Source organism: Nasonia vitripennis (genome assembly GCF_009193385.2).
Source record: "Nasonia vitripennis strain AsymCx chromosome 4 unlocalized genomic scaffold, Nvit_psr_1.1 chr4_random0009, whole genome shotgun sequence".
NCBI classification, from domain to species: Eukaryota; Metazoa; Arthropoda; class Insecta; order Hymenoptera; family Pteromalidae; genus Nasonia; species Nasonia vitripennis.
The window spans coordinates 1,447,891-1,460,176 of record NW_022279645.1 but is presented as its reverse complement, the minus strand read 5'-3'; the positions used below and the strand labels follow the sequence as shown (position 1 = coordinate 1,460,176).

The 12,286-nt window shown below is 34.8% G+C and overlaps 1 protein-coding gene across 50 annotated transcripts in view; it reads left to right on the top strand.

Annotated features, from left to right (window-relative positions):
• Positions 1–12,286, top strand: part of LOC103317042 (BRISC and BRCA1-A complex member 2) — a 226,437-nt gene that overhangs the window by 113,305 nt on the left and 100,846 nt on the right. For all 50 annotated transcript variants that reach the window (XR_004345303.1, XM_031930163.2, XM_031930162.2 and 47 more), the window contains one exon: positions 4,158–4,324. Coding sequence is in view for 49 of the 50 variants with exons in the window: in XM_031930163.2 (XP_031786023.1) it covers positions 4,240–4,324 (85 nt within the window). In the remaining variant the exon portion in view is untranslated. The remainder of the gene's footprint in view (positions 1–4,157; positions 4,325–12,286) is intronic.

The window sequence follows — 12,286 nt, the reverse complement described above, 5'->3', positions numbered from 1 at the left end:
ATGACAGCTAAAAAAGATATCCGTTTTCTATGATTTTAAAATGAAATATGGATGCAAGCAGCGGAGTCAGCTTGCTTTATCACATTGCACATAATAAAATCTATGTATAATAATTTTTGAACGAGTATCATTTCGTTAAAGCAAACAAGCTGCGCTAATATCGGCATGATTTTTTGTTTACTATAATGTAGATTCAAAAATCTTTAAAATAAAACATTATCTTGATACTTACTGTTAAATACGATGGAAACGTAGAAACTCGGATACGATGAGAGAGAATGCAGCTAACAGAAGAACTGACAAGATGTCTTAGCTTGAGTGGATGAGCTGGAACTATGGTCTCTCTGATGATCCTTAGGCTTTATATACTCGAAGGGTCACGTAGACAGTATTATGGTAGTATACGGTAGAGGATAAGTTTTCATAAACAATATGCAGTGCAGCGTTGTGCGTTCCTCTTTTTTAATTCGACACGCCACGCTGTTTCATCTCTCTTCGCGTTCGAGATGACATATGAGTATATATTAGTATAGCTCTTATGATTATTTTAAAAATTTCCGAATTGTACTTTATTTGTATCACCACCAAAATATTGTAAATAAATTTTTCCTTCTTGAGACTGAGCTAATAACTTGATTATCTGTTAAATATTTTGAAACTCTTGATGGTACAAAAATACCGAAACAATCATCTAATTCAACGTAAATGATTAATAATCTTAGAACGAGTGAAAGAACTCAGAATGAGTTCCGACAAAAGGAAAGGGTTGAGTGAGTGAAGGGTTCTTTTTAATTAACACACACGATTTCGCGGTACACAAAAAGCACTTGCTTTGGCGTAAAAACCCTCACGGTTTAGAGGGAAAAGCCTCAGCAAGTGTAAGCTTTATTGAAAATAAGGACGAGCCAGACGCTTGGCACGAGGGCAACAAGGGGTGTTGCCGCTGTTCGCTCACCCCAAAGGAGTCACGTACAACACGTGGACACCTTCGCCAACAAACCTTAAGACTATCGCCTCGAGGCACACTCACACACTCGCACAAATACACACACGCGAACGACGCGATCGCGAATTTTCCGCTAAACACTACAAACACGGTGCAGAACGAGGTGAACAGTGATAGCTCTGAGAAGAACAAGTCACTGGCTCACCGTACAAAGAAAACAAATCGAAAAGCGTAAGAAAGCCAAACGTGCGAAGCGCTAGGCAGTCCGAACAGGAATCCGCGCGCGCTCTCAACGTCGCAACGGAGAGCGCGCAGCGGCGCGAAATTCAAAAAGCCTAAATTTACACCTACACTACTTGAACGAATAAAACGAACTAAACAGTAACTTTATTTCCAAATTTTGTTTTTAACTGTTTTATTTTAGTTATTTTAAACTTTTTTTCTACTTCTAATTCAGAAATTTTTTTCGTTGGCAGATACGCATGTTGACCAACTTTATTTAATTCTTCAAAATCCATAGTTCGTATACTTCAACTTAAAGTAAGCTTGATATAGTACGATGTGTAAGGTATTTACTCAAAAGTCGAACTGCTCATTTTCTGTCAGTCCGCTGGCTTTTATAGCAACCCCTCTATTTAGAAAATTGTAAAACTATCCAATTGAATAATAACAAAATGCTTATATCCAAGCGCGCTCGTAAGACTATTTCGAAGAAAGATAATATCCGTTGTGAAAGATGATTCGACTGCGTGAAGCGCAAATTCACAGCGGTGAAAAAAATAAGGCACACGCATAAACATAATAATATACGCTGCGACGTTCATGGGAGATCATCTTAAAAGAGCCGCAATGTGAGTGAAAAATACATCGTTATCGCAGAAAATAATAATATTCACTGCGACGTTCATGCGAATCGTCTTCAAAAGAGCCGCGCATTCGTAGAAGAAGAATATCACTAACGAAAGATGACTTGATCGAAAGTGATTCGCAGCAGTGACAATAAGACACCACTTGACAAAATATCCGCGGCTACATACTACGCTGGATATACGGACCTGCGAAAAAACAATGCTGGGTAATCCGATACTGCAGCGACTGTCAGCTACCGCTCATCGGGCTGACGTTTGGCAAGGAAAAACACATGCAACCTGATCCCATGCTCCCAGAAAATTCTGTAATGCGTAGCCTCTGAGCTTGAGCGGATCCCTCGTAAGCTACCCGGAGTATACCGAAATATGCTGCCCCTGGAGCCTGCAACAGCAGCTGACTCCCGGTGTCAGATGCACACCTTGAGCAGCCTCCTGGAGTCAGCAGGAAGTATGCCGTCCGAAGCCACCCTGCAGCTCACCGCTGACGCAATCACCCCCGTCGCACGGCTCTCGTCACACTTTGCAGTCGAGCTTATTATGCCGTCGATGCGTACAGATAAAGGTGCTCACGTCTAACTTGATCCATGCGGCTAGCTACTGCTGGTATGCATTGCGTAGATGCTGTCTGACCTGTGATGCAGCATGTGAGAGAGAGAGAGAGAGAGAGAGAGAGAGAGAGAGAGAGAGAGAGAGAGAGATGCCGATAATACGCAGCAATTACTGATGCAGTGAGAAGATGCGTATATGCTATCCGAGGAGAATATATACGAATAAGCGCGCATAAAGAAAGAATAACAGGTGTAATGTGATCCGCGAGTCGACGAAAAGATGCGACGAGTTGCACGTCGGCCGGTGACGTCAGCCTGACTAGAAGAGTCCACGTATTGACTCGACCTTGAGCGTGGACTCCTGGAGCACTGGAGTTTACCGCCCGGAGCCCCAACGAGCCTCCCGGATACCCTGCAGTGACCTTCTTTATCGATTCTCACCTGCACAGGGGGGTGGTAGGCCTAGCGATGACGTCAAAAGCTTCTAGAACATTCCATGAGAGCGGGGCCTATTCTCACCTGCACAGGTGGGGGCGGGGCCTATTCTCACGTGCACAAGTGTGCTGAGGGTGGTGTGGTGGGGGGGGGGGGTCCCGTATCCGCGTTGTTATACTACTTATCACGAAAACATTTATCAACTGCAATGTAAAAATTATAATTTAGGATGAAGTATCAATGGTTTCAAAAGCATGTTTTGAAACCATTTATACTAAATTATAATTTTTACATTTTTAATATGTTCACCATATTTTGAATTAGGACAAATATTACACGTTGTTTGTTCATTCATTTTTAATGGTAATTTGAAAATATTATGGACAGCGTTTGCATTAATTAATAAATTAGCAGCAATACCAGTCCAGGCCATTGTAATAAACGGAACATTCATTGAAATTAAATAATTAATCATCACGTTATGTAAATAACTTTTACCACTACCACCGAGACCATCGATAAAATAATATTTATTTACGACTGAACTATAATAGGCACTTTATTTCCCAAAAAGCGGGACTAAAGTAGCATGTTATTCCCTCATATTTTTCCTCCCCGCAAATTAACTTTATTCCCGCATTTTGTGGGAAATAAATTCTTTATTCCCGTAAAATTTCAATAAATTTTGAAAATTTGAAAAGAAATTTGGAAATTTTGAAAAAAATTTTGGAAATATTCAAAAAATGTTAAAAAGTAGAAAAATTATAAAAAAAAATTTTAATTTTTAATATTCTGCATATTTAAAAAAAATTGTATTAATTTAGTCAGTTTAGCTGTTGTAGGACCCACTTTTCAAGAAATAAGGTGATTACACAGTACAATCGTGAATAAAACTCTATATGCAACACGAGAGTAAAGTCGACTCTAAAAAAAATTGACTTTTAAAAAAGTAAAAGGTTAGGCGAGTTTAATATATTCTGCAACGAAATTACAGATAAAAAAAGGACTGAGATCAATCAAACAAAGTCAAGTTTATTATATTTAATTATAAATAGCAAAAAAATTATTTTGTTTATATCAAGGGCTTACTTAACTTAAAGTTAAGTTATATGATGATCCATTAGGAACAACTCTCAAGACTACTTACTACGTAACTTGCCATGCCCGTTTTATTTTGTTTTCTGGTAAACTAAAATTTTCTTTTTACGTATTAGAACGTGATATAAACACTATAAGTACAATAAAAAGGGCATAGCAAGTTACGTAGTAAGTATCTAGAGAGTTGTTCCTAATGGATTTTCATATAACTGTTATTATTTTCAAGAAGTTTCCGTTAATTTTAATAATTTGTAATTTTAGGAGGAGTATAAAAACATATTATTAGAATTTGGTACTACTAAAATTGATTGTTAAATATTTTTGAATAAAATTTGGCAACAATATGTTTAAAAAAGCATCGTCATCTGTTTCTTGGGTAGAAACATATATGCAACTTGTGTTACCGTTGATGCAACAAACAAAATTAGGTAAGTTTGTATCAATATTGAATCGTATTTGTAATAATATATTGCTATATTTGTATACTAGTTAGATTTGGTCCTCTGCTTGCTAACCCTCCATTTTAGTTTTTGTGTGATTTTTATTTGAAAATTTTATTTTCATGATCTGATAATTACGTTCTGGTTGGTGAAGAATGAACAATCTTATTGTATCATTTAAAATTTGTAGATTATAAAAGAGTTCAATGTTTGTCGAAGTCGAGAAAAAAAAATGGGTTACTAAAAGTAAAAGTACTGAATTTACGTCGAACTGCTACTGCTAATGGTATTGAAAATAAATAGTTTTTTATTTTTATTTTTCTACTTAAAGTCTTAAGTACATTATTAAGTTTTGTATTTCTTGGAAATTTTTCCAAAATTAATTTTGACTATTCTCATTATAGATTATATGTTACGGTTATAAATAAATCAAGTCCGCCAAATTTTTTCATAATAGTTATTGCATCTTGAAAGTGTTGTTGCATATACCTGGGACCTCTAATATATGTTGATGATCGATCTTTGTATTTACGTAGGATAGTGATTTTTTAATTCTTTTTTGTGATAATTTGATCAATGAAGTTGATACAAGTAAATCAATAAATATAAACCTGAAAGCGAATAATATTTCCTATCTTTTTACCGCAGATAATTTGGATTAACGTTCATCGTTCTTTTGTTATACATCAAAAAGTGAAAATTTCGCTTCCTCTTGGAGGAAACTTTGTAATAGTGAAATTTTCGACTTCATCAAAAATACGTTAGAAACACGTTTTGAAGTGTTTGGAGTTAGAGTTACGAGTTTTTAGAAAGTGTCCATATAGCTGTGCGCACGCGCGCGCGCGCGCGCGTGTGTGTGTTTTCATGTGGCGTAGACAGAAAAAGCTCTGCACAAGTGGCCCTCCGACACTGGATCCCCACAGGTACTATCGTTGAACAATACTTCTGTGGGATTCGTTAACTAGCCTAGTTGGCTGCTCCTTTAAAGTTTGAAATTTCCAAACATCCCCCATCCACCAAGGTGATTAGGGGTTTAGGATCAAACTCGTTTTCATCATTCTTCATCGTCCAGCCGTCCTCTTTATTCTGCATCGTCCAGCCGTCTGCTTCCTGCAGCATCCGCCGGTCATCCTGTGGACAGAGTCAACCCCGACACGTTCATCTGCATCGGGTGGGGGAGTCTGGACTCAACTCAGTTACCTACGTTCCTCATCATCGGCCTGAAGAGCACTTAGAGGTACTCAACCCAAGCTCCTACGTTCCTCTGCATCGGGCAGGGGTGTAAGAGCTTAACTTTAGGACCAACATTTCTCTGCATCGGTCCAAGGAGCGTTTCGTATCTACTACTTAGTGGCCTTTATCTCGCAACAGTAGGGTGTCCGTTATTTCCCATCTTCAAAATTATTAGAAGCTCGGTAGTCATCTCGGTTCTAGGACCCTAAAAACGAGCTTTCCCTAAGTTTCAGCCCGATTCGTTGCAAATTCGCGTGCCGCACGACACTTCATTTTTCCTATGTTATTTAAATGGGGAAGGACATTTTTCTTGGTATTTTTGGGATTACAAAATACTAATCCAGACAATCCGTTAAATAACGGTTAAATACCATTCTACAGTGATATATTTACATGTAGGAACAGTTATTTAGCCCATTCGTAAAGTTATTTAATTGTATTTAATCTATTTGTGCTCTGAAAAATCGGCTTTTTCTATTTTTTGGGTATTTTCAAACATATGTATATCCATTAGGAAATTTTTGGCGGTTCAAGGGCATATTAATTTCTTTTGTTTTTGCTTTTAGAAGAGATTTACTATCGATTTTAAATCATTTAAATTCGTTAAATTTAGCCCGAGATAGACGCATTTGTTTTTTTTAATTTGGCTAATTTTTCGAAATTTCATGTTTTGAGCAAATCGGTATTAACTTGAATATTGTATTGTATGCACAATGTACTAGGAGGTCTAGTGTATGCACAATGTACTATTGACTACAATAGTGACTACATACTTTTCATTTTTACTTAGATTACCAAAAGTTAGATTAGCTCAAAAATTGCAAGAAAAAATTTAGATAGATTCCATAAAAATAAACCAATACAAAAACAAAAAATTCAGCATATTTGAACATTAAGCTTTTACTTTTATCGATTTTTAATAATGCAACTTGTTTTTAATAACGCACTAATTTAAAGCAACTTCCAGGTGCTAGTCACACTTCTATATGTCAGTCTTAGAACATAACAACATTATAATAGTGGTCTGCTTAGTATTAACCACTGTACTTTAACCAGAATCAAAGTTTCTTCTTTTCCCGAATTAATTATAAATTGTTTCTGATTATAAAAGGGATAAACAACTAATATATATATACATAGATTCCAATTGTAAAAAAGTAAATATTTTGTATTAAAATCGCAAAAAAATTGAAAGTGTAAATGTGATATGTAATTTTTGTAATAGTAAATTTTTAAGTTTGTGTAAAAATATGTAGGAAGTGTGTTTGATTTTTAGTCGAAAAATAGTGTTTTTAGAAAATGTCGGTACGGATAGATGTGTGTGTGTGTGTGTGTGTTCGTTCGTAGATATCTCAGCTTCTACTAAGTGGATTTTAATCCCCCTGAACAAAAGCTAGTGAATTCAAATTATATATATATATATATATATATATATATATATATATATATATATATATATATATATATATATATATATATATAATTAAAATGGAATGAGTGAGGGAAGTTTGGGTGAATAAATCAACGCAAAACACAATGAATTTCGCGAGAGAAAAAGACGGCTTCTCGCGGCGTAAAAACTCTCACAGAGTAGAGAGAAAAGCCGGGACAAGCCTATAGCTTTATTTTAGAAATAAGGAAATTATACAAAGAAAAGTGACTCTAGGATAGACTAAACAAATAGAGAGAAACGCAATGTACGCTTATACAAAAAAAGAGAGACTCTACTTTAGACAACAACCGAGAAAGAAACGCAAGTAGCTCAATTCTATCGCCGCGAGGTACCTTTCGCACGCTGGAGAGCTCTCCTACCTTAGCCGCAGATCGAGACGTGGACGGCGCGACGTAAAGCCCTGGACGCACCTTGATGGGATGCACCTTCCTCGGTCGCAGGACACCTCGACGTCTCGAGGGAACCAATCCTGGACCACGGCCAGGCCTTTTCAGCTCTGCCGCGTAGGTAGCAATCGCCGGGTGAAGATCGACACGGCGAGGAAGCTCACACGTGACCGAAATCCCAACACTCGAAGAATTCACACAATCCGCACACCGCACGCAAAATGCACACACACTACGCAACGCACGGTGATACAATAAAGAGTGTCGATCGTCCTGAAAAGGACGATGATGACGACTCTATTCGCTCGCAATTTACAAAGAGGCTTTTGCAATTGCAAGTACAAAAACGCAAAATGTCATCTGATTACTCGAGAGAAGCTCTCAGAACTGAACTGCACGTGCTCCCTCGCGCCGGAGCCCACGCAAACGGGAGAGGCCCACATCAGCGCGCGCATGCGCTCGACCGCTCTCGCTGCATTGCTCGCCGCGCTATGGCGCAAAATTCAAAATTCCCCCTCCCGCTCTTACATAACCCGAACACAACCAACGCTCATTTTCTTCGTTTTTACTATAACATGATGGGAAAACAGTCCGTTTTACATTTTGTAGGCGCTTTTTTTTATAGCGATTTTTTATTATATTGAGAATCCAGTTTTTTCCAATAAAGTTATTGAAAAAGTTTATAAAAGTAAATTGCTTAATATGCACATGAAAGAGAATAAAATTACCTATCTTTTTACCGCGGAGAATTCATATTATCGTTCGTCGTTCATTTATTATACACCATAAAGTGCAATTTTTTGAAACCGTTATAACTCGAAAAGTAAATGTCGAATCTTTCTAAAAAATTACATGATTATTGAAGGTAATTATAACTATATATATCACTTTAATTTTAAGTTATTTTATGGAGCGGATCCGGAGAAAAACATCAAAAACTGAAAAAAGTCTTTTTTCTATGGGACGCGATAACTGGAGTAAAAAGGCAATAATCAAGTTCAAATTTTGGATTTAGTTAGCACTGTATAACACTTCGATCCCTATGTTTGGGTTGTTTATGAAACCAGTTAGTTTCAAAGATATTAAGCTTCATATTTTTTTTTTTACTTAAGCTTTTAAGTCCCACTTGGGCTTATACAGCTGTCAAAAATTGTTTACAGTATTGTTATACATGAGTACAAAATATAGAGTGTTTTGCTTGTGCGTCGCTTTAAATAAATAGATTGCATTTTTCGAGAATATTTACAGATACATTCGCATACTTCAATATTGAGTTCGGTGAATATATTATCAATATTAAGAGGTAGGTACAGTTTAAGATTGCGTAGTTTTTTTACCAGTTCGAGCCTTTCAGTATCATACAATTTGCACTGCCAGAGAATATGGTTAAGATCTTGATTTTCGTCACCGCATTGGCATTGATCGTTGTCAATTATACCTACTCTGGCTAGTGATGCTGAGAGACTGTAATGGTTTGCCCTGTATCTATTAATTGTGACAATTTGGTAACGATTAAGCAAGATATTATGAAAGCAAGGTTTATTATTGTTTTTGTAACACTTTTGGAAATATTTTGTTCCAGTTTGCAAGCTTTTTTCTGTTATTACTTCTATTGTTTGTTTTTTTGAACATTTTTTATATTCTTCATAATAATCAGTAAATGGGAGTGTAATTTTTTCTGCTTGATCTTGAGTAGTAGCTAATTTTGCAAGCTCGTCCGCTTTCTCGTTACCAATTATGTCCATGTGAGACGGAACCCATATAAATTGAATGAAACGTCCGGATTGTGTGAAGTATAAGCATTGTATTTTCTTTTAATTTTGTAAGATGTGAGGATTTACGGTAGTTTTAAGATTAATCGCTTGGAGACTTTGAAGGGCACTTAGCGAGTCTGAGAAGATTACATAGTTATAGGAAAAGTTTTCCAATGCTATGTCCAAAGCTTTGAAAATGGCTACACATTCTGCAGTATACACTGAAGCTGTTTTGTCAATAGCAATTGATATGTTTATATTCAAATCAGGGTATCGACAAGCAACTCCTGTATATTTTGTACTATCTGATTTACTGCCGTCAGTGTATATAGCAAGTGCTTTTTTAGATTTCAAATAATTATTTATTACGCAATTTGGCTTATTAGCATTTTTTAATGTTTTTCCTAGAACTGTGTTTACAGGCAGGGGCGAAGAAATCGATTTATAATCATATGAGTAGATGTTATAGGTTTGGCATCGTTCCTCGGCACTTTTAAGAGTTTTCTCTATGCATGTATTTATGATCTTAGATTTACACGGGATTTTACAACTTTTTTGCAGCTTTTTTTGCTTCATTAGTGTATTATAACGCATGGCGGTTGTATGTGTCCGAGACTTTTTATATGAAGCTACTTTCGAGAGAAAACATTTGCCTAAGAGTTCTGCTCGATGGATGATTAGTGGCAGCTTGGATTCAGCGATTATAATATTCGTTGGTGTAGAGATTCTATATCCCATCGCAGATCTTAGAACTGCATATTGTATTTTTTCGATTTTTTGTTGATGTACTTTCTGTGTTGGAAAATATATGAAACTGTCGTAGTCTAGGACAGAGCGAACAAAACTCTTATAGAGCGTAATTAGAGTTTGAGGGTCGGATCCCCACCATGTTCCACATAAGAATTTGATAATATTTATTGCTCTAAGGCATTTTTTATAAACATAGTTTACATGCGGGATAACAGTGAACTTATGATCACGTATGAGGTCAAGGAAGCGGACTGGTTCGCTTCATTTGATTTCGACGTTATTTATAGTGATGGAAGTTTGACCTGGATCGATGCGCTTGTTATTAAATTGGATGAGTACGATTTTTCCGGAGCTAGTTCAAGTCCTATGTTGTACAAATTTTGTTTTATATTGTTTACTGCTCTTTCCACAGTGTTACGACATTTTATAACGTAAAATATATTTTATTAAAGTGTGTGAGAAAATGAAACATAATGGCAGAGATAATATATCAACTAATAAAACTAACACCCTGTTTACAAATATATAAGATAGTAAATAGAGTGTCAGGTAAAAAAGAGAGGGTGATGACTCTTGGAGATCAGTTTAACAATTATAGCTATGCAAAAGAAAGACAGAGAATTATAATTGATTATGTTTATGCAATTAATTAGAAATAATTTTATCTATCAAACGAAAAAGTACAAAAACTTTATAGAAATATATATAAGTAAAATAATTTTGATATTAAAGCAATACATAATGTTGAAGGAAGCTACGTGCCGAAGAATTGGCAGCGGTTTTATTTATTATAAGAGAACTTTATTTATAAGAAACAGTCACAATAATTTTAATGTAGTACACTAGTAGAAATAATAAAAGATACAAGTTTAAATAATATATATCAGTTGCAAAATAATAACGCGGTAGTATTCTTGATGATTGATGTGGTGCGCTGGGTGTCTGTCGTCAGACTGACCGCTTTTTCCTTCTTCCGGACTCGGCTGTCCCTTTGGGTCCGGGCCATAAAACCCAGGTCAGTTTTCCGGGGCTAGTGGGGGGTCCGGAACTATGTGCGTAGGCGTCTCTATGTGTGTATGTGTGAGTATCGTTTGTGTGTATGTGTGAGTATTTACATTTTGGTTTAAAATGTTTTTATTATATCTATAAATTTTCTTTTTTTGTAGTTTTAAAAGTTAATATAAGTTTTTTATAGAATATTTTCTTAAAATTTTTATTATCAAAATGTCATCAAATCAGGATCAGAAATTATATTTGATTGGTAATCTAACACCTTAGATAAATACTTTTTTATAAAACTCGTCAATTAAATATGCCTTCGAAAAATAGTATGAATGACGTTTTGAAAGAAGTACAGTATGTTTGGGACAAAGCACAGATTCCAGTCCAGTGTTATTCTATTATGCTTAAAAAATTAGATAGTTTATTCAATGATTACCAAAATTTGCAAAAAAACAAAAGCCGAAACACATCAAACGAACTTGAAGATGATTTTAAAAACAAATTAAAAAATCTTTTCGATGTTGCTCATAAAAATGTTATGGACACACTCACTGATGAAAGGAAAACTTTTTTGTTAAGTCAGCGATCAGTTCACAAGTTTGGTTTTGTAGAACTTTTAGAACCACAGAAGAATCGTACAACATCAGGTAACATTTGTAATATCTGTTTTTAATATTAAAAATAAAATTGCCTCGCTTGTGTTAAAAATGTACGCATAGTATATCCCTGTCAAGAAAATACGTATTTTTATGTAAATTTTCTATGTAATTTTATTATTTTATATACAAATATGTACTAATTTAGACTGTAATTTGTCTGTCAAGTATGTAATAAAAATAAATAATAGTAATACATAATAAAAATGCATGCTAAAATTATGCAATTATATTGTAACAAATATCATATAAAACAGGACTGCAGCAGAATTAAAATATGTATGCATTATTTCTATTGATAAAATTTCTTTACTTTATTTACTTTTGTCAAGTTTTGTTATATTTTGTATATAGTTTTGATATTCTTGTAATGCTTAAATACTCTTGAATAACAATTTATATAATGAAAAAATATGTATTCATAATAGAAATTTATATATATATATATATATATATATATATATATATATATATATATATCTGCACTGCTTAGCAAATGCTGAACGTTTTTACCAGGGAGGATGAATCTTATTTTAACTTATCAACTTAGCATTTCCAGGTATATGTTATATCAATTATTAATTCTTTATAAATATTAGAGGAGTTATTAAATAATTTCGTTTCCTATAAAACTGAAAAATATATATCTTGTATTTTTTTAACAGCCTTTAAACTATTAATCTATAAAATAAAATTTTACACAAGAAATTTTATTA